The sequence below is a fragment of the Spea bombifrons genome, chromosome 1 (genome assembly GCF_027358695.1).
Source record: "Spea bombifrons isolate aSpeBom1 chromosome 1, aSpeBom1.2.pri, whole genome shotgun sequence".
Taxonomy (NCBI): Eukaryota; Metazoa; Chordata; class Amphibia; order Anura; family Pelobatidae; genus Spea; species Spea bombifrons.
The window spans coordinates 2,595,297-2,622,324 of record NC_071087.1 but is presented as its reverse complement, the minus strand read 5'-3'; the positions used below and the strand labels follow the sequence as shown (position 1 = coordinate 2,622,324).

The following is a 27,028-nucleotide window of genomic DNA, read 5'->3' as shown; positions in this document are numbered from 1 at the left end:
GGCTCAAGAAGAAGCAAATTAAGGTCCTGGGGTGGTCTAGCCAGTCTCCAGACCTTAATTCCAAAGAAAATCTGTGGAGGGAGCTGAAGGTGCAAGTTGAAAAACGTCAGCCTTGAAACCTTAATTACTTGGACAGGATCTGCAAAGAGTAGTGGGACAAAATCCCTCCTAAGATGTGTGCAAACCTGGTGGCCAACTACAAGGAAGGTCTGATATCTGTGATTGTGGTGTTATTCTATGGGTGTTATCCCATAGGTGCCATTCATGGTTTGGCCACTGTTGATCCTGTCAGGCCTAAGGGAGCATGGTTTACTATGTTAATGGTTTGGGTCATTCTTGTGTTAACACACCTTTTATGTTCACAGGTTGTGTACAATGACTTTGTTAGGAAATTGGCTGTGACCTTTTCATCCCCGCTTGGTGTCTGTGTTTATTTGTGTGATTATTGTGCATGGCATAGCCCGGGTGTCAAGGCTACTCCTGTCAGGGGTTATCATATATATGATTCCTGTCCAGATGAAAAAAAAAGCTGTGGAAAGCATTCTTAAGATTTTGTCTGGCTGTGGCATGACTGTCTCTAATTACTTCTATGTGAATATATAATAATAATGTTGAAGGAAGTTATAGGTTATCAGCATTCGACTACTATTCCCATAGCACAGTTATGACCCATTGCCATCTCCAGTGAGTCTCCCGACCAGACAACTTGTACAAGAGCTCCAGCTTCACTCATCTGGAGAAGACCCAGAACACCATCTTAATGGTGAAATTCTTGTAACAACTCAAATTAGATTTGCATAATTGCGTGCATTACAAACTTGAGTCTTATTGAAAGACCTGTCTGTTGTTCTGTAAATGATAGCTGTCTAAGGCTTGTGCGCAGCCTTCTGATATAATGCAGGGAGAGTGTGAGGACTTACCTCAGACACCGGTCCTCGATGTCCCGCTCCCTGGCTGCTCCCGCGAGGATACTTCTTCTGACGGCTCCCGGGCTGGCTCTAGACCTTCCTGGGTATCGAGTATGCGTCCTGAACCCACTACCCGTCCACTGGTTTCATCGCATGGTTGACCACGCGGCAAACCGAGGCAACAGCGTCACCGTGTGGCCATATATAGAAATGTGTGTTCCAGCAGTGGTGCGCTCTTATGACCTTGGTTGACCCCAGCTGGAATGAAATCCATAAAGTATGCTCCAAAGTCTCGTGCAGCTTCATCAATGAAGAATACATATGTACTTTATAAGTACCGTAACCCCTATATGACTGGAGGTTTTCCTATCTTAGTGCCTGAAGTTTTTTGGGGTTGCCATAGTTGCTACATGTTCACTCATAATTCACATTTTTGGAATGAACAAGGGCCTCTCCTTTGATAAAATCCTTTAGAAAAACAGTTTTGTCGGTTTACATATTTCTTTCGCAAATTAGGTGTTACTGACGGGAAAACCCTGCTTTATGCTCAGAAACATGCAAAGATTTTGGTAATTTTATAACAGAGCAAAATGCTATCCTAAATATTACATTATTTTTTCCTGTAATAAAGTGGCAGTACGGAGGGATGTCCCTCTTCCTTAGGGACAAGGAGCTGATATACAAAGGGTTACCCCCCCAACTCATCCTCCTCCTTACCACATACGAGAACACCGGATCACATGCCACCAGTTCTTCCTTGTCCATTGTCAGGGAAGGACAGTCAGTCTGGTGGGACACACAGGTTGTGTCCAGGGGGATCCCTCCTCTGATTGCTCCCCGGGTTGTGAGCAGAGCGAGGAAGTAACATCCGCATCGGCAGATGTTACGGAACAGAATGAGCGTTCTCTCTCTTTTCAGCCAGCAAGGGAAGGAGCATTCGCATGGTGGTGGAACGCACACGAAGATCTGATCGCGCTACAGAGCATAAGTGGATCAGATCTTCAGGGCGTGAAATTTGAACACTATAAGCTGTGCAGTCCAGTCTGACAACAGTGAGGCTTAAATAATGAAGAATGACACCAATCCAGTGAAAAAATTTGAAACTAAAGATATTGAATAATTGAGATACACTTCCCAAATAGACACGCACTGCAGCAACCCTCAAAAGCACTCATCTCAGTGCTCAAATACAGACACAGCAAGAACAGGGGAGCATTTGCATGTAGGGAAAAAAACTAAATACAATAGTGTAATCCTGTTAGATAAACAAAAATAATAAAATAATGCTGTGGATGCACTCAGAGATGGAAAACAAGCTGTTCGCATTAACTGTGTATCAGCAGATCTTTATTTCTTCTAAAACAATCTAACATATATAAAAACGCCAATGGTGCAGTATCCTCATGTGCTGTATGGTAAAACAGAATTGAATACATTGTCCGGCTCATCATCTCAGCCCTTACTGGATGTTGTAGTCCAGAACGCAGTAGTGTAAGAACGCATACAGAGATAGAAACACACTTCACAACTGAGACACAAGCGGAATGTTTGGTTATAGGTATATTAAACAAAGCAGGTACATCTCACCATAAGCAGCAGAGTAGGAAGCATATCATGCATGCAGACTGCTGGGGAGTATGAAGGTAGAAAAGTCCAGGTAAGTATTCAAAAGGGTCTGGGACAGGTAGCAAGCAAAAAGGGGAAATCCAGTAGGCAGTCCAGGTCAAACAGGGAACAAGGAACAGATAGACAGACAGGCAGGCAGACAGGCAAATCCAATAGACAGATCCAGAGTCTGGCATGAACTGTAGCTCTAAGGAACTTAATGAACTCACAACTCTGTTACTGGGAGGCAGAGATATAAAGCCTGTTCATTAGGCCAGGTGTGTGGTCTAGGCTTCAGGGGAGGGAGGCAGAGTAATAGCATAACAAAACTCAGTTGAAGAGAAATACACAGCTGAACAGAAATACACAGCACATTCATTATAGCAAACGAAGGGTAAAACTTTAACTATCCTGCAGTCAGGGTAGAATCCTGACCTAGCCCCCCATTTAAGGAGCGACCACTGGAACAACCTGAGAATAAAATGTGTATGCGAGTAAAAAACAGACTGAGAACCGAGCAGAAACACAAAATTAATGTGACTTTTTCTTCTTTTTTGCTCTTTTTTGTAAGACTTGTTGGTTGATTTTCTGGTCTTCCTTTCTTATAATGTTGTCATTGGAGGTAATGACACAATCAAAGGAAAGGTCATCTGCGGTGCAATTGTAGGTCAAATCAGAACTGGATGCTGGAAAAATGGTGCATTTCTCTTTCCATGTATCAAGGGTCACGTATCTGCCCTGTACCCAGAGCACCACTGAGGGCAGATGGGTGTTACCAAAACTGCACTGGTTTAAGACTGGAGTGGCAGACTTAGTATGGGAAGCACTGATGGAAGGCCCCTTCTTCCTCAGAGATGGAATAGGGTCATGTATCTTTGTTATCAGTCCAGAGGAGATATTAGGGGCTATGGTAGTCTCTGGTGTATCATGCTTTGCTGAGATAGAAGTGATAGGGGTTGTAATCAGGGTTGAACAGAAAGCTTCAGGAAGTTCATCCATATGGGAGTAGTTTCCATTATTACAGACTGAAGAATCATAGGAATCCACTGCATCAGCCTCTGGCACAGCTGGATGGTGCTCATCACCATTAACAATAACCGCTATTCCCCCAGCAGTATACTCTTTTGTCTTGGGTATGTCTACAGGGATGGTATTCCTGGCGCTCGGTGCCTTTTCGAATACGTCCAGATCGTGTTTGCCATTGGAGGCATAAATACAACCACGTGGTAAGGCTTCATTGGCATTGCTGGTATTTGCCACAGTAGTTCCAGTGAGGGTATTAGACACGGGCTTCTCAGATGGGAGCAAAGACGTTGCCTCTAGGACATGACGTAGAGGCTTGCCGGGAGCCACAATAGCAGGTGCATGGGGAACAATGGAAGTAGCTACTCCAGGGTTTAGTGGTCTCCTCTGTGAAGCCAAATGTGGATAGCAGTGATACCAGCCTTTGTGCCCCTCAGAGTGATATGAAGAGGCGGCAGGGAGGACAAACACAGTCCCAATATGAAGAGCTTGAGGCCGAGGTGGACGTGTAGGGCAGTATGTGATGAAGTGCCCCTTCTTACAACAATAAAAGCATAAGCAATTATTCCGTCTTCTAGCCTTTTCTTTAAGGGACAGTGTAGTTCAGAGTAGCCCAATTTGCATGGGCTCGTCCGTGTCCAAGGTAGGTGCATCAGTCATGCCAGGAGCATCAAGGCTATGGGTAGGTGTGCCTATAGGATCCTCTGGTAACATAGAAGTACTCCTAGGAACTTCTTTATCCATAGACACCTCATACGGGTCAATATAGCAGGGCAAACCTAGGTTATGTTTTCTTGATCTCTCATGATCAGCAACGTAGTCCTTGCCAAGGCGCTGTTTGCAGGAATGAGTAGAAGGACAAGGAACAGAGGGATGGTGGGAACCTTCAAAAAGAGAGTCCATAGCCTTTAAAAAAAAAGTCCCAGGTATCCAAAACAGTGCTTTTGGTGGTTAGTGTAAGAAATCATTTTTATTTTGTTCTGCACGTTTTAGGCCGGAATGCAACTTGAGTGTTAGGAACATATGTTATCAATTATTTAACATAGCTTAGAGGGTCTTCTCTGGAATGCCAGTGTATCCTATGACCAATAGGATTCCTTAAGTTCATATATTGCCCATATATAGTAACAATGTGTATCCTAACTGAGGGTAAAGGGCTATAAATATGCATGGTTAGAAGGGCAAGGTTTCTTTCAACTTCATCTCACCAAGAACAGTAGAACACCAGCCTACAGTACCTGTTACCACCATTTGTTCCAGCAACCAGTACTGTATGTATATGAATTTGTTATTGAATAAACCTGCTTAAGAAGACTTTATAGCTGTGGTCTTTATTGCTGTTTGGTCAGTGGAGAAGTTTAAATATTCAAGACAAATAATATTCTAACAAATTGACGAGCCAGCCAGGAGTACAATACTTAGGGGTTCATATTGGTCCAGGACATAGAAGGCCAGTACAGAAAAGAATTAAAACAATTGCTTCACTTCCAGTACCAATATCACTTAAGGCATTAAGATGGTTTTTGGGATTGATTAATTATTCCAAGGAATTCATTGAAGGATTTGCTGAAAAAGCAAAACCTTTATATGACCTGTTAAAGGATAATGAATCTTGTTTTGGTCCAATTCTTTTGAAGTTCTTAAAAAAGATCTGCAAAGGACACCTGCTTTAGCTACCAAACATCCTACTGCACCTTTTGCTATTCAAGTACATACGTCTGAGACGGCTGTCTCAGCAGTACTTTTACAATTGCAACAAGAAACATGGAGAATTGTAGGGTACTTCTCCAAGGTTCTTTCCCCAGTGGAAAGAGGATTGGATGTTTGTGCAAGGCATTTAGTTGGAGTGCATTTCGCTGTAATGGCATCTGAGCACATAGTGGGGTTCAAAGATATCATTCTCCAAACACCACATACACCTTTGAAACTTCTACTTGAAAAGGGAATACCAGGTGTTTCAAATCAGAGATTTTCACAGTGGTTGTTGGCATTGTCTTCTAAAAGAATCACGGTTGATCATAAGGCTAAGTATGTGCTTCCACAACTTATGCAATATGAAGGTAAAACCACATGAGTGTATTGTAAACTTAAAAGATGATCTTCCTTCGGTTTTCAGAAAGAAGGTAGGAAAATTTGATGAATCTGTATTTGTTGATGGGTCCAGATTTTGTTCAGATGGAAAGTATTACACAGGATATTCTATTTGGTATCCAGAAAGAGGGTATTCAATTGAACATAAATTGCCAGGACACTTCTCAGCACAACGCGCAGAATTGGAAGCTGTAAAAACTGCATTGGAGATTGACGACAAGGAAAGTAAAGGCCCCCTATTGATCTATAGTGATAGTTCATATGTAGTAAGATCACTGACAGAACATTTACCCATATGGAAAAGAAGAGGCTTTGTAGATGCTTTAAACAAAGTGTTAACACACAAAGATTCACTTGAAGCTACATTTCAACTTGCTTCTCAAGTTCCAGGATTTCATGCCATAATTAGAGTGCCAGCACATAGAAAGGACAAAGTTTTTCACAGTGTAGGGAATGAAACAGCTGACATGTTAGCCAAATGGGCAGCTTTAACAGGTGAACCTGTATACCAAACTGAACCTGTAGTCATAGCATTGGTAAAAAAGGCAAGTACACAGTCTCCATCATTTGCAGAGGAACAAGCAAAGGATCCATCCCTTGCTGCCTCTCGGGTTGATCCAAAACCTCCATTTGTTCATGAGAAAAATGTTATAAACAGTACAGCAAGTAGTGCAATCATGTCTCATTTGTGCATAGGTAAATCCTAGGCCCAAAGGACAAAAACCACCAATGCAACACATAGCACCAGCAGATGGTCAATGGTCTACATTGCAAATAGATTTCATAGGTCCATTACCATCAGGAAAAAATGGGTTGAAATATGCCTTAGTGGTAGTAGATGTATTTTCTAAATGGGTAGAATGTATACCATTAAGGAAAGATGATTCTTTTTTGTACAGCACAAACTTTGTGGTGTCATATCTTCAGCAGATGGGTTTTCCTAGAATGCTTGAATCCGATCAAGTGTGCATAGGTTCTTCATTGGAAGAAGGAGCTGGGGTTCTTTGTGAATTATTTGCTGGAGTCCAGCTAGAGTTGGAGGTCTGGCGTTCAGACCGTCTTTCACGTAGTCTCCTGACGATCTGAGTCACCAGGCGTATGAATTCCTCTAAAGATGAAGGAATAGAAGTCCGTTAAAGTTCATCTTTGACGGCCTCAGACAAGCCCCAGCGAAATTGGTCATGAAGGGCTGGCTCATTCCAATTAGACTCCAAAGCCAGGCGTCTGAATTCCGTGACATATTCCTCCACGGGGCGCCGACCTTGTTTAAGGGTACGTAAGGTGGTTGCTGCAGAGGAGACCCCGTAGGGATCTTTGTAGAGAGAGTCTAATGCCTCCTGAAAGGATCGCCAAGAGTCCAATAAACTGTTGTTGCTATGAAGTAGATCATGTGCCCAGAGTTGGGGTTCTCCCGAGAGCAAGGAGATGACTGTGTGCACTTTAATATAGTCCGTAGCATAGGTTTGTGGTCTCAGGCGGAACAGGATCTCACAGGAGGTTATAAACGTACGGTACTTGCTGCGATCCCCAGAGAAATGTTCTGGTAAAGGGACCTGAGGTTCTAAAGCTGAAGCGCCTTCCATAACAGGGGGAGCGGCAGTGGGTGGAACAGCAGGAGCTTCGTCAGTAGAAGCGTTTTGTTGCATCTGAAGGTGATGTACCTGTTGTCTCAGATGATGTTGCTCAGTCTGGATCTCCTGCAGCGTGTGTTGAAAATTAGACAACTGTTGGGTAAGGGCAGGAATCGTGTCAGCCAAACCTGCGGGTTCCATATTTAGGCTCAGTTATTATGTCAGGCTGATAGAAGTGAGGTGAGGAACCCAGTATGCAGGCTACCTTCCAGGAGATGAGGGAAGGCTAGTAGACAAGACGAAATCCAAAAACAGTCTGAAGGTCAGGGCGGGAGAGAGCAGCGAAGTCCGTATAAAAAGCCAAAGGTCAGGATCGGAGAGGACAGGAACAGCGAATAACAAAAGCCAGGGGTAAAAACCAGGAATCAGAATAATCGGGAGCGCAAACTAAATAGCTCTGTCAGGAACAATAACTGAGCACTGAGTGAAGCTCAGTGCCAGTTTTTAAATCCTCCACTAAGTGTCTCCCCACCCCCCTGCGTGGTGCCGTTAACGCGGGTTCCCTGGCTACGTCTTGCAGGAAGCTAGAAAAGGAAGGAGGGGGTGTGCGTGCCTAGAGACAGTTGCCAGAGCTGGTTCCTGGAGGACGGTGGTTGCAGCGGTGTGGGAGCTAGTACCCGCTAACGGCCGCGGACCCTGACACCTACTCATGATGATGGTAACACCCTGGACCTTATTTTTTTCTACTACTCCGCTCTCAACCTCCCTCATCTCCTCCCTGTCTCATAACCCTAAACGACTCTTTAGCACTTTCAATTCCCTGCTTCGACCAATCCCTACTACCCCTTCCACTAACCTTAACGCATTCTTCAATAATAAAAATCAAACTATCAGATGAGATATCTGCACAGTCACCACCCTGCCCTCACCCTCCCTCTGACTATGCGCCCCCTTACCCACTGACCTCTTCTACCCTCACTACATTAACTCATTTCTCTGCTGTCACTGAAGAGGATGTACATGCTCTTCTTCTTTCCTCTTGTCCAACCACATGCCCCCTTGACCCCATCCCTTCCCACCTCACCCAGTCTATTTCATCTACCCTTGCCCCTTACTCATATCTTCAACCTCTCCCTCACTACTGGATCTGCCCCATCCTCCTTCAAGCATGCTACCATTACTCCTATCTTGAAAAAGTCCTCCCTCGACACGACTGATCTCTCCAATTTCCATCCCATCTCTCTGCTTCCTTTCCCCTCCAAGCTTCTTGAAAGAATTGTTTATATCAAATTCACTAAGTTTCTAGATTCCAACTTCCTGCTTGACCCTCTTTAATCTGGTTATTGCCCTGAGACCACCCTTACTAAAGTTACTAATGATTTACTCACTGCTAAATCCAAGGGCCACTACTTCATACTTCTGCTGCTTTTGACACTGTGGACCACCCTATTCTCCTTCAAATGCTTCATGATCTTGGCCTCCATGACACTGCTCTCTCCTGGCTACTTCCTACCTCTCTGATCGTACCTTCAGCGTCCCTGTCTCCAGTAACACCTCCCTCCCTCTCTCAGTTGGGGGTACCCCAAGCCTCAGTTTTAGGACCCCTTCTGTTCTCTCTTTACACTTCCTTCCTTGGCAAACTGGTCTCATCCTTTGGCTTTCAATACCACCTGTACGCTGATGGTGCTATCATCTCCCCATCTACTCATGCATGCTGTCTTGGTGTTACCCTTGACTTCAACCTTTCGTTCACACCCCATATTCATTCTGTCTTTAAAAACTGTCTCCATCTTAAAAACATTGCCCACATCCGTCCCTTCCTAATACAGCATGCCACTAAGGCTCTTGTCCATGCCCTCATTATCTCCCGTCTTGACTACTGTAACTCTGTCTTAGCCAGTCTTCCTCTTAACTGTCTCACCCCTCTACAATCCACCATGAATGCTGCCGCCAGATTTATCTTCCTCTCACATCGCTTTACTAATGTCTCCCCTCTGTCAGTCTCTTCACTGGCTGCCTGTGTGCTTCAGGATTCATTTCAAAATCCTCACTCTTACTTTCAAAGCCCTTCACAGCGGTTCCCCTCCCTACATCTCCTCACTCATCTCTAAACATCTAAATCATCTAAACACTCCTAACCGGTCTCTTCGCTCATCCAATGATCTCCTTCTATCCTCTCCTCTGATTTCTTGCTCTCATGAAAACTAGATATTACACAAATAACTCGCTTTTAATGAAGAACAGGAACTTTTTCTTTAAAAGAAAAAGTAAGATTAAATACTTTTTAAAATTCTAGAACTTCTTTGGGTAACTGGATGAAAAAAAAATATAACTGTTTTGGAAGAGGGCTTATTTTAATTACTCTACTGCATATTAACAATTATTTAAAATAATGATTTTGTGCTTCTTGTGCATCCCAGCAAAAAAAAAATCATTTGTATTCTTAATATTTGAACATTTGTAACATTTTAATTGGTGATTTAGGTGATTATTTTTCAATATTTTCAATGCATTGATTTTTGGTTCTATCTACCTCAAATAATGCTATATTGCATGTTAAGGCAAAACCTAGATATTGTTTGTGTCCAACTATTTTAAAGTTACATTTACTTTCAGTTTAATTACATGTGTAATTTATATATTTTAATAACAAGTCACGGCTCTGGCCTCAAACCTCCGAAGCAGCTAATTTCAGACTCCATTGACTTGCATTAGACTGAAGTGTATAAAAGGAGAGATGCTTCACTTGCATTACATTAGTTCACGCATGCAGCCGATGGCATCACTCTGCGTCAGGCTTTATACTGCTGAGTGCTATGGACGCTCGAGGTCTCTGTATGTTACATTGTGGAACATTGTGTCACGTGGAGAGGAAATGTTGAGATCTCCAGCATGTAAAGTTTCCCTGTTTGTGATATTCCTGTGTGTGACTCCGTGTAGATCTGGCTCCCAGAGCTCACCTCCAGCCTGTCATCTGGAGATCAGAAGAAGTCTTGAGGACTACAAATATATTCAAGATGGAGACATTATTATTGGAGGAGTGTTCAGAGTAAATAACTTAATGAATGATTATCGTGAAGATGGAATCATAACTATGATGGCTTGTATGGAGTAAGTAGAAAAACTTTACAATACAGAAATCACAAATGTTTTAGATAAATAAACATGAGAAAGAAACATTTAAATGCATAAAGTGATTTAAGAAAGTACAGGAGAGGAGTTTATTCCAGAAGAGCAGAAATGTAAGAACATATTCTCTGTATAACCTGTAAAGTTCTTTGTAGAAGAGTCCACAGATCCAATAAGTTGGCTTTTATTTTTACTTTTCCTGTGATTATTGTTAGCCTAGGTAGTCCTAGCTTGTTTTGAATGCTGTAAGGGTGTGGAGGGGGTAGAAATGTGCATGTATGTTCACTAGACACATGGTCTACTTACACACCTGGACTTCTATGACTTTTCCTCTTTATTTTAAATGTGTATGAGTTACTCCATGGGGCAGTCATGTTTTTTCTCATATGATGGATGAATGAGACACATAACAATGTGGGCTTACAGAAAAATACCCGTGGAGGTCCTTGCTTTACTACAATGTAACTGTAAGATGTGTTAATAAAGCGTCAGGCGAGGAAGATCCCCTGGCGGCAGGAATCATGATTAATTGTAAAGGAGCAAAACATGTATTGTGGAGACCAGCTATGACTGCAGTAGGTAAGATGGCAGGTGACAAGTATGAGAGCTTTAGTTCACTGAAGCTCAACCTCAGGGGAATAGCGGCTGTTGCAGGTGAAAAACCTACCAGCGGGGCTAGTGATCACCTCACTACAATCAGTTTATGTCTAAGCATGAATGGGTTTTTCTTTGCCTTTTGTTTTGAATATCTTTACAGTTTTCTTAACAAAGTATATACATTCCTACAGCTGCAACTGACTAATTTTAAAGAAAGAAATTACATTTGTACTACTTCCACAGGCCTATTCCACATTTCTATAAAAATCTTTTGACCTTTATATTTGCTATTGGGGAGATCAACAGTCATCCGGAAATGTTACCAAATATCACTGTAGGATATCATTTATTTGATTCATGTTCTAATGAAAAAAAGACTGTAAAAAGCATCCTTCAGATTTTATCTGGACCAGGAAAGACCGTCCCTAATTACTCCTGTACTAAACGAGGGACCCTGGCTGGTTTTATTGGGGATGAACTTTCCGACACCACCATACCCATGGCACAAATCCTTGGCATGTATGGGTACGCACAGGTGAGCAGAATATGCACCGTTAGTACAATTGTTTAAATCTCTTCAATAGATGTTAGTTATCTCAAACCCTGCACCCAAAACCATCAGCCCTAGGCTCACTTCTGGTGGGATTTAAGCACCCTTGTGTTTAGCGAGCGTCTATATTATGTGGCATGTGATGGATTCTGTCCGTACATACTGGGCAATTTCTTGTCTCTCTGTTTTTCCAGTCAGTTTTCAGCAGTGATTGTACAAATTCCAGGCTAGAAGCTTCCGGAAGCTCCCGCGTTGTCATAAAACTGCACCTGCGGCTGTTGGGGCCTACTTGGTGCATTAAGTCCCTTTCTTGTAGCAGGGGTATTCATAGAAACGCAAGCCGACTCCACTCCTCTAGTACTGTCAGTAATGGCACAGTATGCCTCAACTTCCTGTCATGTGACAGGATCAGTCAGTAAGAAGCCCCTTTTGTAGTCATAAGAGGTTTACTTTTGAGGTGTGTGGCGCAACTTCATTGGTTTCCATAGACTAAACTTCAAGCCCTGGAGAGGAGCAGGAGCACAGCAGTACTTATACATGTTCCCAACACTCCCATCCAGCTAAGATAAATGTATTTCATTTCATAATTCTTGTAGAAATATCTCTGAATGAAATACGCATTATACAGGGCCAGTCAGGCTCTTGGAGCAGAGGCTCATTTAGACACCAATAAACCGTGCTATGCACTAATGTGGTTTCAAAAGAAAGCTCTGCTTGTCCTGTAATAAATAATGTATATTGTGTTCGCATAAAGTAAACGTGAAAAAGGGAAATTACAATTGAACAAAAGTGCTGTAAAGGATTCACTCATTCAGAGTAAAACCATGTAAGACGGTCTTTGTTCATAAGGGTGAAAGTTTTTATTTAACTAAGTCTTCAGTGTTCGAGAGGGTGGTTGTAGCATCTGTTATAATCCATTTGTTTTCGTGTAGATCAGTTATGGCGCAACGCATTCCGTGCTCAGCGACAGACGAGTTTATCCGACATTTTTCCGAACAGTTCAAAATGACCATGTCAGTTATTATATTTTATCCAAGCTGCTGAAACACTTTGGCTGGAACTGGGTCGGCATTTTAACCACCGATGATGAAAGTGGAGACAAGGAAAGCCAAGTACTGACAAAGTATATGAAAGACGATGGAATTTGTGCTGAATATGTAATAAAAATACATTATTTTCAAAGCATGGATCAAACTTTTGAATACGCTTCCAAAACAATAGAAAGATCAACATCTCAAGTTATCGTATTTTGTGGTTCCTTTTCTGAAGCTTTTATGTTTATTATTAGGGAAACAAAACATTCATTAATCAATAAATATGTAATTCTTGGCACAACGTGGTCTTCAAACACATTTCTGTTTCGGTCTTTCTCTGATATATTTAACGGCACTCTGACACTGAAACCGTATTACAGCGACCATGTTCCAGAACTTTCATTCTTCCTTGAGAAATTTCACCCAAAGAACTACCCAAATGACAAGTTACTGGAAGATTTGTGGGTAACAGCTTTTGAATGCTTGTCTCCAGATCCCTATAAAAACCAGTATTATGAAATTCATTTTGGGATGTCACTTCGTAACTGTACTGGGAGAGAACGATTGAAAGACATTGTTAATTTTATCAACAACGGGGATGCTTCTCGAGTGAATAATGCAGTGCTTGCGATGGCTAAAGCCCTACACAATATGTACATATTTCAGGAAAGAAAACCTTATCGAAATAAAATAACTCATTACAAACATCAGGTAAGTCAGGAATCATGAAAAGAGAGTGATTCAGGGGCATCAGCAGTTGAAGTGTTCTTAGTAGACTTGCGCATTCGTCTTCGGGCGAACATGAAAACGAGCACGAAGAGGCCGTTTTTTTGTTCGTTCCGAAGACACGCTGAAGAGAATACAGTGCCGGCAAAACGTAGGCGAAGACGAAGACTCACAACTACGAAGAATGGAAGATTCTTCGTGATCGTCTTCGTTTTTGCCGCGCAGCCGCCAAAATTTCAAACAGGAGTGAGCTGATCTCGTCTGTTCAATCAGCTCACTCTTGTGACGTCACGCTAAGGGTCTCGTCCAATGCCTGTGCTGCTGTTTTTTGAATTCTGAAGGCGCCTTTATAAGACCAGAGCTTGCCTGAGAGATCCATTCATTTTTCGCTATGACTGCTTTGGCAACACTACTGTGTTGCATCTGAGCGTTACAGAGAGATTGTTCTGTTCTGTGTGAGACTGGTAAGCCTTAGCCTGCCATTTCTCACAGTGTACTTCATCCTCACTTCAGTGCTACTTAATATAATTAATAATAATAATTTGATTTTTTTTTTTCTATTTAATTTGTCATCAACTGTAGTGTAAGTGCTGTTGAGTTGACAGTGCACCCAGTGCCTCAGTGGCACTGGGGTGCCCTTGCCCTGGGCTGGCACTAGTGCCTATTGCCTGTCCTGCTTAAATAAATTAAATAGAATTTATAAATGATAATTTAATAGAATCTATAATTTAATAGTTCATTACAATATTATATATATATATATACCGTATTTATCGGCGTATAACATGCACTGGTGTATAACACGCACCCCCATTTTTGAACAAAAAAACTGAACAAAAAAAACTTCATCAGAATCACTGCTATCTGGGAAACCACACACACACAGTAAGACACACACACAGTAAAACACACACACAGTAAGACACACTCACACTCAGACACACACAGTAAGACACACACACTGACACACACACTAAGACATAGACACACACTAAGACACAGACACAAACAGACTCAGAGACACACTCAGACACACACACCCTAACCCCCCTTCTCAGGATCTCCCCTCTCTCTCCCTAACCCCACCCCGGTCACTTACCTTCAACTCCTGTGTTGGAAGCGTGAGGCGTTTGTCTCGGGTGCCGGCGCTTCACTGCTGAGCGCCGGCACCCGAGACAAACGCCTCACGCTTCCAACACAGGAGTTGAAGCGCTGAGGCAGGCGGCGGCGGCGGCTGAGGCAGGCGGCAGGCGGCAGGCGGCGGCCGCCAGCAGAGGAGTCCTGGATTTCTGTCAGTCAGGGGGGCCCGAGAGTTGACAGAACTCTCCTTGGGCCCCCCCTGACTGGCAGAACTCCAGGGCCCGGTCGCAGTTGCGACCCCGGTAGTTCCGCCACTGGCTCTAGGATTTATCGGCGTATAACACGCAGGTAGGGTTTCAGCTTCGTATTTTAGTTAAAAAAGTGCGTGTTATACGCCGATAAATACGGTATATATTTGTCAGTCATATATATATATATACTATAGTATACTAGTGTAGAGTGTACTGTAGACATTCATCTACTAGTGTCTAATTTAAAATCAGTAATATTAATTAATATAATTAATAATTGAATTCATTATAAAATTATATATATTTGTCAGTTCTATATACTATAGTTAGTAATAGTATACTAGTGTAGAGTGTACTGTAGACATTCAAGACATCTACTAGTGTCTAATCTAAAATCAGTAATATCAATAATTCTATAATTCTTTCTTATCTTAATAGTTAATTAAATTAGCTATAAATAAAAGTAATAATATTAATTAATTACTACTAGCGTATAGTTCAGCTAATCTTATTAGTACTGGTGCTGCAGCTCTATAGTTTGTGCTTTGTTTTAGCAACAGTAAGAGACCAAGTCAATTTTTCTTAATTAATCTTTCGTTTTATTTCATTTGTTTTGCTCACCTCAGTCCATCAGTGAAGTGAACTTGTTGGGCTAGTGAGTGCAGCCGCATAAGTGCTGTGTTTTTTTTTGATCAGCAAGCAGTGACGTTAACTGTTTTGCAAAGATTTTCTCATTTATTTTACATTTTATTTCAATTTTATTAAAAGTACCCTTAGTGTTTTGCTCACCTCAGTCCATCAGTGAAGTGAACTTGTTGGGCTAGTGAGTGCAGCAAGCAGTGAAGCTAACTGTTTTGCTGTGACATTTTATTTTATTTCTAATTCTTTTCAAGAAAAATTGACTGTGACGAGCTGTACTAAGCAAAGCTTCAAGCTACTAGCTGTAGTACTAAAATAATTCTAATCTTCTTTAATCTTAATCTATAATATATTATAAATAATATAAAACAATATAAATTCTAATTCATAATCTATAATATAAGTAATTCTAATTCTAAATTCTAATTCATAATCTATGTTCTTCTATCTATAATACATAATATATAAGTAAATTAGTTCTAATCTATTAATATTATATAACTTAATATTAATTAATAAATCACATACTGAATCTGATTTAACCTCACTTTAGCTTAGTGGGTTTGAGAGCGTCTGCCTAGAGGTAGACTTATAGTAAGGAAATATAGCTTTAGGCTAGCATAGTAGTAGGCTAAGCTCTTAGGCCCGTGTAAATTCAAATTAAAAATAAAATACTGCTAGTTATTAAATAGTTAATCTTGAGTTAATAATTTAAATAACTTTAGCACTTTGGCAGATTGCACACAACAGCACAGTGCAGTAGTGCATAGTTTTACTTTTTAAGCAGTAGCACTGAAGAGAACTTCCTCTAATTTTTTTGTCTTTAATTCGTTTTTCCTTTTTTTTATTTTTATTTTTTTATTTATTTTTTTATAGTTTTTTAAACACTACACTACACTACACTACACACACAACACAAAATTTGAAATGGATCCTCCTTTTGGGACTAAGGACGGACAAGCTCCATCTACCACCACCACCAGCACCACCACCAGCACCACCACCAGTTCTAAGATGCAGCCTTTGCGTCAGTCTAGTCGGCCAAGTAGGCCAAGCTCTCGCTTATCATTTGGGGAAGCATTGCTTGAAGGATCATCAAGTAAAGGAAAGGCACCAAAAGCAGGCAGTAGTAGTGCGGCTAGGCCCACAAGCTCTATGGTTTTTTACGGAAAGCCTAAAGCACCAGAAGCACGTTCAAAGTTAAAGGGTAGCACAAGTAGTACCAGTGACTAAAAAGAAGTGCCTTTTGCCCCAAGCAGCATCTTCCCCATCCACAAGCAGCATGCAAGGTACCAAGCAGAGCCAAATTAGCAGCAAGACTCAGAGGGGTCCCAAACCAAAGCGATCTCATTCCTTTGTAGGGAAAACCACCACCCCCACCTCTACCGCCTCTACCACCACTAGTGCTGCGCCTACTGTTCCCACTGGTACCGCCACGCCATGTCCTCCTAGTACCTCTAGCAAGCCACCAAGTCCTTACAAAATTTTTGTAAAGACAGTTAGAGAGAGGGCTACACATAGTGGAACTCCACCTAGCGAGGTAGCAGAGGAGCCTGAGACTGAGAGGCCAAGTGCAGAGTCTATTCTTCCTGCTCGCACTACTACTAGTCACGAGTCTCACAACGATATCAGTCTTAGCTCCAGCCTAGCAGGAATTCTATTCGATCTGGCTAATGAAGAGCTAGACTATGAGCCAGAGGAAGTAGAGGAGATGAGTGGTCAGGAATCAGATTCCTCAGGGAGCAGTGTCCAAATGACTAGTGCACAATTTTCCCCTGAGCCTCCACCTTCTCCGCTACAATCATCACCATTACCACCACCGGCAGCAGCAGCAGCAAAACCTAGCAAATCTAAAGCAATTAGCAGTCCCACTATGGCCAGTACTTTTACCACCAGTCCCACCACCACTAGTTCTGCCTCTGTTCATCCACCCCAAGCAGTAGGAGCAGCACCCAAGGCACACTCCAAGGCTATGCGCGCCCAAATTTGGGAGCACTTTGAAAATGTTGAAGAAGGGCGCTATGGAAAGTGCAAACATTGTGGGAAGCTAATAAGCAGAGGGAACGTGTCTGGCCATTTTACCAGTGCTAGCATGAAGCATCACCTCAGCACTCAACACAACGCTGTGCTATTGGGGAAAGATGCAGAAGTAAAACTTAGTGCAGGCAGTATAGCTGGTGGCCGTGGAAAACCCCCAACAGCTTCTTCTTCTGAGCCAATAGCAGCAGCAGCAGCTAGTGCTGGCAGCCAGAGACCAAGGCAGGTTGGAGCACTGCATGTCCAGCCCACCCTGGAACAATTTGTGGCATTCCAATCCAAAAGGTCAATGCCCAAACAGCAGGCCAATAAAGTAACGCGACTGATTGGTCAGTTCATTGCTGTTGGAGGGGCATCCTTCTCTATGATCGAAGGGGAGCCTTTCAAACAATTGATGGCGGCTGTGGCTCCACAATATACAGTTCCGTCACGTTCCACTTTCAGCAGGAACATTTTCCCCTCATTGTATCGGTCCTGTGTTGCAGCAGTGAAAGAGGAGCTTTCCAAGGCTGCTGGTCAGTGTGTTCATTTCACTACAGATTTGTGGAGTGTACCTAGCGGCCAGCATGCCTTTCTTTCTTTGACAGCACACTGGTGGGAGCCCGGTGTGTCTAAGGAAGCTGCTGCAGCAGGCTACCAATCTTTCCTTCTCCATGCAGAAGTGATGGATGAAAAGCACACTTCCCAAAATATTCTGCATGCAATGAGGAAAATGTTTAGCCTTTGGGTGGGAGCAGAGGCGAGCACCAATGTTGAAGTTGGTTTTGTGGTAACTGACGGAGGTGCCAATATGGTGAAAGCGCTGCAAGATGGTCATATTGTTGGTGTGCGCTGTGCAGCCCACATCATCCATCTTGTAGTGAAGGCAGCAATGTCAGAAGGAACTAATGTGGCAGCAGTAGTTCTGTTCCGCTGCAGAAAGATCGCTGGGCACTTTCACCATAGTGTTAAGGCTAGCCAACTTTTGAGGGAAGAGCAAGAGAGGTCAGGTCTTCCCGTACACTGCCTACGTCAGGATGTCAGTATACGGTGGATCTCCACGTTAGACATGCTCGAGAGGATTTTGGAGCAGCAGAGGGCAATCCATAATCTTGCCTCAGAGCACAATATTGGGATTACCTCTCCATTGAATAGGGAGGATTGGACAGTGATCGCCCAGCTAGTGGCAGTCCTTAAACCATTCAGGGATGCCACAGAAAATATAAGATCAAACACTGCCAGTCTGGCCCAGGTAATCCCAGTGTTCTGCCATCTAGGCAGCAAGATGGATGTGGCACTCTACATCCTGACGTAGCAGCCATAGTCAGGAAGCTGAAGGATCTGCTAAAAGTACACCTTCGCAAACGAATGGAAGAGAGTCCCGAAATGATGCTAGCGTGCCTTTGCGATCCAAGAATTAAGGGAAAGCTAGCTTTGAAATTTAATGTTCTCAGTAGCTACCGGGAGCAATTGGTCAACAAGGTGCGTGACTGGCAGCGTAAAATGGGAATGCTGTCCGAGGAGGGAGAGGTGCAGGAGGAGGAAGAGATGATGTGGTCTGCTACTCCTAGCAGCAGCATCAGCAGCAGTGCCACAAGCAGCACAACACAGCTGAGTGGAGCAGCTTTGTTTTGGGAAGAGGCACTTGGGAGTATAGTTGGACCATCTGACAGAGCTAGCAGCAGAAAGGAGAGTAATGCTGCTGAAATGGTCAAACTTTACCTCTGTGAAGTTCCTTCTGCGCCTAATGTTGATCCTCTTAGCTACTGGGATGAAAAGAAGAGTGTGTGGCCTGCACTCTCATGGGTTGCGCAGCAGCTACTATCATGTCCGCCAACCACTGTTCAAAGTGAGCGCGTGTTTTCTATGAGTGGAAACATACTGAGTCCACAGCTCACGCATGGCACGTCATCTGATGGAGCAGATTGCCTTTCTTAAATTCAATCTGCCCAAGTTGGGTTACCCAGCTCTTAGCTTGGAAAGTTAATTTTTTTTCTCTAATGTTTAAGGTAGTTTCTCCCCATGGTTGCACGTGTTTGTGGTGTGGCAACGTCTGCTACCTCCGCCGGTGTAGCCAATTTACGCTAGGGCCTAGTGTCTGAGTTCTGGAAGTCCGCTCCCAAACTCCATGGACTGACAGACTTTCATGCTTTGCCCTGGGGTGAAACAGGTGAGCGGGTCGTCAATTGCCCACTCATTCACCTTTTTCCGTTTCCAACGGTGCTGCTGGTGGTGGTGCCAGCATCTTTTGCCAGTTCGCTTCCTGGCTGAAATCATGCCTCAAATGTCCCTAATGGAGAGGGTAGTTTTTCCCTCTGGTTGCACTTGCTGCGGTGTGGCAATGCCTGCTACCTCCGCCGGTGTAGCCAATTTACGCTAGGGCCTAGTGTCTGAGTTCTGGAAGTCCGCTCCCAAACGCCAAGGACTGACAGTCTTCGGATGCTTTGCCCTGGGGTGAAACAGGTGAGCGGGTCGTCAATTGCCCACTCATTCACCTTTTCCAATGCTGCTGCTGGTGGTGGTGCCAGCGTCTCTTCTCTGACAGTTCGCTTCCTGGCTAGAATCATGCCTGAAATGTCCCTAATGGTAAGGGCAGTTTCTCCCCCCTGGTTGCACTTGCTGCGGTGTGGCAACGCCTGCTACCTCCGCCAATGTAGCGAGCTTACACTAGGGCCTTGTGTCTGAGCTCTGGAAGTCCGCTCCCAAACGCCAAGGACTGACAGTGTTTGGATGCTTTGCTCTGGGGTGGAACAGGTGAGCGGGTCGCCAATTGCCCACTCATTCGCCTTTCCCAATTCTGCTGCTGCTGCTGGTGGTGCCAGCGTCTCTTCTCTGCCAGTTCGCTTCCTGGCTAGTGTCATGCCTCAAATGTCCCTAATGGTAAGGGCAGTTTCTCCCCCCTGGCTGCCTCTGTCTGCGGTGTGGCAACGCCTGCTACCTCCGCCAATGTAGCCAGCTTACGCTAGGGCCTTGTGTCTGAGCTCTGGAAGTCTGCTGCCAAACGTCTAAGACTGACAGTGTTTGGGTGCTTTGCCCTGGGGTGAAACAGGTGAGTGGGTCGCCAATTGCCCACTCATTTGCCTTTCCCATTTTTCAATGCTGCTGCTGGTGGTGGTGGTGCCAGCATCTCTTCTCTGCCAGTTCGCTTCCTGGCTAGAGTCATGCCCAAAATGTCCCTAGTGGTAAGGGCAGTTTCTCCCCCCTGGCTGCGTCTGTTTGCGGTGTGGCAACGCCTGCTACCTCCGCCGGAGTGGCCAGCTTACGCTAGGGCCTTGTGTCTGAGCTCTGGAAGTCTGCTGCCAAACCTCTAAGACTGACAGTGTTTGGGTGCTTTGCCCTGGGGTGAAACAGGTGAGTGGGTCGCCAATTGCCCACTCATTCGCCTTTCCCATTTTTCAATGCTGCTGCTGGTGGTGGTGGTGCCAGCATCTCTTCTCTGCCAGTTCGCTTCCTGGCTAGAGTCATGCCCAAAATGTCCCTAGTGGTAAGGGCAGTTTCCCCCCCCTGGCTGCGTCTGTTTGCGGTGTTCCTGTCTGCCTCTCTCTGCTGTCTCCAGCTCACCTCTGACCCTTTTACTCTGACCCATTCCTTCCAGGGCCTCTCTTTGATTTCACCTGCCCTCCCATTCACTTCTGCTCTGATTGAACCAGTCCTGCTTTCTCTGTTCTGACTCCCCGCAGATCCTCCAAGCCCCTTCTTGCCCTCCCTGCTCTGATTCACTTCACCCAGAGTCCCTTCTGCTCTGATCTGACACCCCAGCTTTTCTCTGATCCTCTGAATCCCCTCTGTTCTGACCTACCCTTTCCTGCTTCAATTGCTTTGATGCAGATGGACAGATAGAGAGAGTGATAGGAGTAAAAGAGAGAGGAGGCAAGGGAGAGAGTGAACTGGGTGAGGGAGAGAGAAAACAGAGGTAACAGAAAATACTGGGAGATAAAAACTGTGGAATGAGAGAGATTTCTTGTCATGGCGTGTCAATGGCAGGCACATATGTTGAAGGATACATTACAAATTGTCGATTCAGAAAATAAAGAACAGCTGATTATATTTCAGTACTTTTCTATTTTTACTAAAAGTTGCACCATTACATAAGAAATCTGAAAGCCGAGGACCAAACTTCTCATCTATATTTTGATGAAAATGGGGAGCATGTTACCCCACACATAATTCGGAACTGGATTGGATATAAGGATGAAACTGAATCCTTTAAAGTGGTCGGTGTCTTTGATCCGTGGGCTCCGGCTGATCAGCAACTTAACATCAAACCCGGTCTAATAATCTGGAATAACGAAGCTAACCAGGTGAAAAGTTTTTTCTTTGTTTGTTATTAGAATATTCTTCCTAGATAAAGTTATATTTGGACACTGACACAAGTTTGTTATTTTGGTTGTTTACCAAAGTAACTCAAGGTTACAGTTAAGTAACGAATAATGCAGTCCTAGCTTTAATTTGAGGGTATTCACATCCAAATTGGACAAAGGGTCTTGGAATTACAGCTTTAATATTGAGCTCCTCCCTTTTTCAAGGGTCCAAAAGTAAATGGACAATTGACTCAAAAGCTGTTTCATGGACAGGTGCGGGCCATTCCTTTATTATTTTTTCATCAATTAAGCAGGTAAAAGTCTGGAGTTGATTCAAGGAAGGACATTCTCATTTGGAAGCTGGTCAAACATCAGAGAGCTAGCAGGGACATTATGAGTGGTGAGCAGGGCCGGCCCGACAATGGAGCTGAGTGGGGCAACTGCTTCAGGCGGCACTTTTGAAGGGGCTGCACTTTACCGCCCCGCGCTTTTTTTATATTTAAAGCGGAAGAGAGAGGGTTGCCGAGTGGTCAAGTTGTCAGTACCCGCTCGGCGCCCCTCTCTCTCTCCTCTGCGGCGAGTCTCCCTGTTCGGTCTCGGTGCCAGCTTGTAATGATAAGCGCCGGAAGATGACGCCATTTCCGCCGCTCAGCTTTACAAGCCAGCACCGAGACCGAACAGGGAGATTTGCCGCAGGGCTGCTGAAAGGTAAGTACAGGGGGGGGAGGAAGGGTAGATAATGGGGGTGGCAGGGACGGAGGGAGAGGAAGGGTAGATAATGGGGGGGGGATTTAAACTTCGCCCCAGGCAGCATTTTGTCTTGGGCTGGCAGATTGGTATGTTCTAAGGAAAAAAGAACGCACTGGTGAGCTCTGTGACTTCCATGAAAGACAACAGTAGTGGATGACCACAGGATTCTTTCCACAACATCCAGAAAAGTGAAGAACACTCTCCAGGAGGTAGACATATCTTTATCCAAGTCTTACCATGAAGACAAGACTTCAAAAGAGCAAATACAGAGGGTTCATGACAAGGTCCAAACTATTCATAAACCCCAAGAAAAGAGAGAAAACATTAGACTAAAAAATAAAGCCAGCCCGGTTCTGGAACAGCATTGTTTGAACAGAAAAAATAAATGAAGATCAACCTGTACCAGAAGGATGGGAAGAAAAAAGTACATAAGAAGCTTGAAACGACTCATGATCCAAAGCAGACCACATCTTCTGTAAAACATGAGGCAGTGTGGTGGCATGGGCATGCATAGCTTCCAATGGCACTGGTGTTTATGGATGATGTGACAGAAGACAGAAGCATTCTGAAGTGTATCGTGATATATCGTCCGCTTAGATTCAGCCACGTGATGTCGATTGGACGGGGCTTTGCTTTAAAGAAGGACAATGGCCCAAAACATGTTGCAAAAGCAATGCAGGAGTTTTTTAAGGCAAAGAAGTGGAATATTCTTTAATGGCCGAATCAATCACCTGATCTCAACTCGATCGAGCATGCATTTCACTTGTTGGAAACAAAACGTCAGAAATACCCACAAACAAACATCTGAAGACAATGCCAGTAAAGCCCTTTGTGAAGTATCACAAAAGAGCAAATATTAAATCTTAAAAATAAACATTTTATTAATGATTGTGTTGATTTGTCCAATTATATTTGAGCCCCTGAAATAAGAGGACTGTGTATGAAAATTACTGCAATTCCTAAATGTTTCATATGATATTTTTGTTAAACCCCTTGGATTAAAGTTGAAAGTCTGCACTTCAATTAGATCTCGAATGTTTTATTACAAATCTGATGCGGTGGTGTACCGAGCCAAAATAATACAAATAGTGTCAGTAATATTTTCAGACCTAACTGTATATAAAACATGAATTTACACAAGTGGGTAAAAACATTGTTATTGTTACAGAGCTACCTTACAACCAATATGAGATTACAGATATTACGGATAGTGTAACTTGGTAGAATGCCATTTAAAGTAAAGACTGAGCTCTAGGAGCTTTACAAAAAATCAGCATTTAAAAAAATATATATGTTTCTTATTTAGATTCCAAAATCTCAGTGCTCAGAAAATTGTTTGCCGGGTTACAGGAAAGCCCCGGGGTCTGGGATCCATTCCTGCTGCTACGACTGCGTCCTGTGCTCAGAGGGAGAAATCTCCAGTATGACCGGTATATCCTACCTGATACTCTGATATTCTTACCAAAAATAATGTTTAAGTCTGACTGGTTCATTAATAGAGAGGAAGCACCGGAATTGACTGTGTGAACAAATCGACATTTTTTTTTAATAAAGCTATGATTGAGAAAAATATTTAGTTATTTCCTTTTTTTTCAACCTGCCCCCCAGTTATGCACATCTGCCCCCTGGCTTGCCACTCTGCCCCAGAAATACCTTATACCCCCTATATGCCACTGTGCCCCATGGTATGCCTTTTAACCCTCCTAAATGCCACTGTGCCCTATGATATGCCTTTTGACCCCCTATGTGCCACTCTGCCTCCAGAATTGCCTTATACCCCTATATGCCACTCTGGCATTTAGGGGGTTAAAAGGCATATTATGGGGCAGAGTGGCATATAGGGAGTTATAAGGCATTTCAGGAGGCAGAGTGGCGTATAGAGGGTTAAAAGGCATTTCAGAAATGCCTTATGCCCCCCATTTAACTCTCCCTCCCCCTCCCTCCACCAAACTTACCGGAGAGTCCCCGGTGCTTAGTCCGGGCAGCGTGTAGAGCTCTACTCGATTCGCGTAACGCTCTACACGCTGACCGGACTAAGCACCGGGCAGCTTGTAGAGCTCTACACGATTCGCGTAGACAACTTCCGCTGCAGCCGAGAGGAGGTGCGGTTAGCAGCGGGGGTTGTCTGCGTCCATCGCGCAGACCTTCCCTGGCTGTCAGAGATCACGGGGAACTCTGATCTCTGACAGCCGCAGAAGGTCTGCACGATGGACACTGACAACCCCCGCTGCTGGATGCACCTCCTCCCAGCTGCAGCGGAAGTTGTCTACGCGAATCGAGTAGAGCTCTACACGCTGCCCCGACTAAGCACCGGGGACTCAGAAGTACCGGTAAGTTTGGGGGGGGCAGGAGGATCCAGGTCCCCTGCATCGCTGCGGGGGATCTGGATCTTAGCCTCATAGTCAGACCTAGTTGAGGTCTGATTATAAGACGACCCCGATTATAAGACGAGGGGTATTTTTCAGAGCATTTGCTGTGGAAAAAAACTTGTCTTATAATCTAGCAAATACGGTAAATCTTTTTTATGAAATAAAAAATTGTGTGTGTTTTTTTTTTTTTACAGATAGTGAGGCCTGCACAAAATGCCCAGATAATGAATGGTCCAATGAGAAGAAGGATCTGTGTGTTCCCAAATTGGAAGATTTTTTGTCCTATGATGATGCTGTTGCCATAGCATTTACATCACTCTCAATGTTATTTTGTCTTCTAACTGTTACAGTATCAGGGATTTTTCTTTCCTATAAAAATACTCCAGTTGTAAAAGCCAATAATTGGAGCCTCAGCATGATCCTCCTGGTCTCTATCATGACGAGCTTCCTTTGTGTCTTTCTGTTCCTTGGTCGTCCTACGGATATAACCTGCATTCTACGCCAAACTGTCTTTGGAGTTGCCTTCTCATTAGCCGTGTCTTCTGTGCTGGCCAAGACTATCATGATTTATGTCGCTTTTAAAGCCACCAAACCTGGCAGTGTCTGGAGAAAATGTCTTGGAATCAAACTGTCTGCTTCTGTTGTCTTGTTTGGCTCATCTGTCCAAGTTATAATTATGATTTTTTGGTTGTCCATTTCGCCCCCATTTCAGGAGCTGGACATGCACTCTTATCAGGGAAAGATCATCGTTCAGTGTAATGAGGGCTCGGTTATCGCCTTCTACAGTGTCCTGGGTTATATGGGGCTTCTGGCAGCCGTTAGTTTTATTATAGCTTTTTTAGCCAGGACATTACCGGACAGTTTTAATGAGGCCAAGTACATCACCTTCAGCATGCTGGTGTTCTGCAGCGTTTGGATTGCGATGATCCCGGCCTATCTGAGCACCAAAGGGAAGAACATGGTGGCCGTAGAGATTTTTGCCATAGTGGCTTCAAGTGCTGGACTTCTAGGATGTATATTTTTTGCAAAATGTTATATAATTATATTTAGACCAGAAATTAACTCAAAAACACAATTATTTCGAAGCAGAAATAACAATCCGTAGATATAATAAAGGTCAATACATTTGGGGAATTAAATGTCTTAATGCTCCACGGATGTACTATGACATCGTAAGTGAAATATCTTATATCAATATGTGTACTGGCAAGTCTGCTTTACTGATTTCATGTTGACTGATCATGTGTAGCGACACTCAGCATAAATTGTAGAGACCTCAGACGGTCCATGTAGACTCTGCTGGGATCTCTAATGACTGCCCTCCGCTGGCTAATCACAGGTATGACTATAGAAAATATTGCTGACTTTATAAGCTTCTGGGTACCATCACAGGCATTATGGAATTATGCAGAAAACCCTAAAACATTATTTTATGTTTGTAAATAAACTAATTCTTCAATTATTTGGAGAGCCAATGAAATTGGCAGAAAAGTACAGAGATCCCATAAAATGATTGCATATGAGCGTCAGCAAGTGTTTTTCTCCTATTCTTGTGTGACGTCGCACATCGTAATAAAGAAGGTGGACAAGGCCTTTTTAATATAATAGCTCACGACCATGAATAATTAATAACGTTTTATTCGAGGAAAATAATGTTAATCTGACCACCCAACTGTAAAAAAAAAACGGATCATGTATCAGCTCATTCTTAATGTAGTAAATATTAGAGGCTGGGAACTAATTTTGAAATAAAAAATGAAAATGAAAGAATTATATGACGGCTCTGGCGGTGTATTGTTAGTTTTTATTCATATAACGCAGGACATTAGATGGCTAATATATGTCTGGGTTATTTATTGAGTAGCTGTACATTAGATGTAATGAAAGGATGTTTTACTTCACTGAGGCAGTGGTAGATAATTGGAATAGTCTCCCAGTAGATGAGGTAGAGGCTAATACGGTGAGGGAATTTAACCCCTCAGGCTGTTTTTATTTTTTTTGCACCCTTTTGTACGTGACAGCTAACAAACTCATTCACTATTTATACACAGACACTAATTGCAATTTAAAAAGCCACAGGTGTGAGAAATTAACCTTTAATTGCCAAATTAACCTGCGTGTGTCCTAACCTAATCTCTACGCACTGCATATACAAACACACACAGAAAAAACTAAATAATAAACGGAAACCATTACACTAAAACACATTTTGCAAAAAAGCACAAAAAATAAAATTGTCTATTTCTAACGCTAGTTGGAGGTTCACCAACTGGAAGCCCCTCAGCTATTCTCAGGAATCCCCTTTAGTGTTTCTCCACTCGTCCCTCTTTGAGGAAAATTATGTTTACAATTCAGCAGCTTGCAGGCGCCCGTACTAGATTCAAATTG

At 43.4% G+C, this 27,028-nt stretch overlaps 1 protein-coding gene across 1 annotated transcript; it reads left to right on the top strand.

The window, feature by feature from the left end:
- The first annotated feature begins 10,911 nt into the window (after positions 1 to 10,911).
- On the top strand, positions 10,912 to 26,250 carry LOC128467912 (vomeronasal type-2 receptor 26-like). Its single transcript, XM_053449659.1, has 5 exons — positions 10,912 to 10,925; positions 11,168 to 11,459; positions 12,407 to 13,219; positions 23,578 to 23,701; positions 24,835 to 26,250. Exons 1-5 carry the CDS (start codon positions 10,912 to 10,914, stop codon positions 25,743 to 25,745), a joined length of 2,154 nt encoding a protein of 717 aa, XP_053305634.1. The 3' UTR covers positions 25,746 to 26,250.
- Positions 26,251 to 27,028: the final 778 nt, after the last annotated feature.

What these genes read in the sequence shown, in the direction of transcription:
- LOC128467912 (XM_053449659.1), top strand. An exon ending in GCATGTATGGGTACGCACAG is followed by an intron (nt 11,460 to 12,406) that starts GTGAGCAGAATA and finishes GTTTTCGTGTAG; the next exon opens with ATCAGTTATGGCGCAACGCA. An exon ending in AGAAATCTCCAGTATGACCG is followed by an intron (nt 23,702 to 24,834) that starts GTATATCCTACC and finishes TTTTTTTTACAG; the next exon opens with ATAGTGAGGCCTGCACAAAA.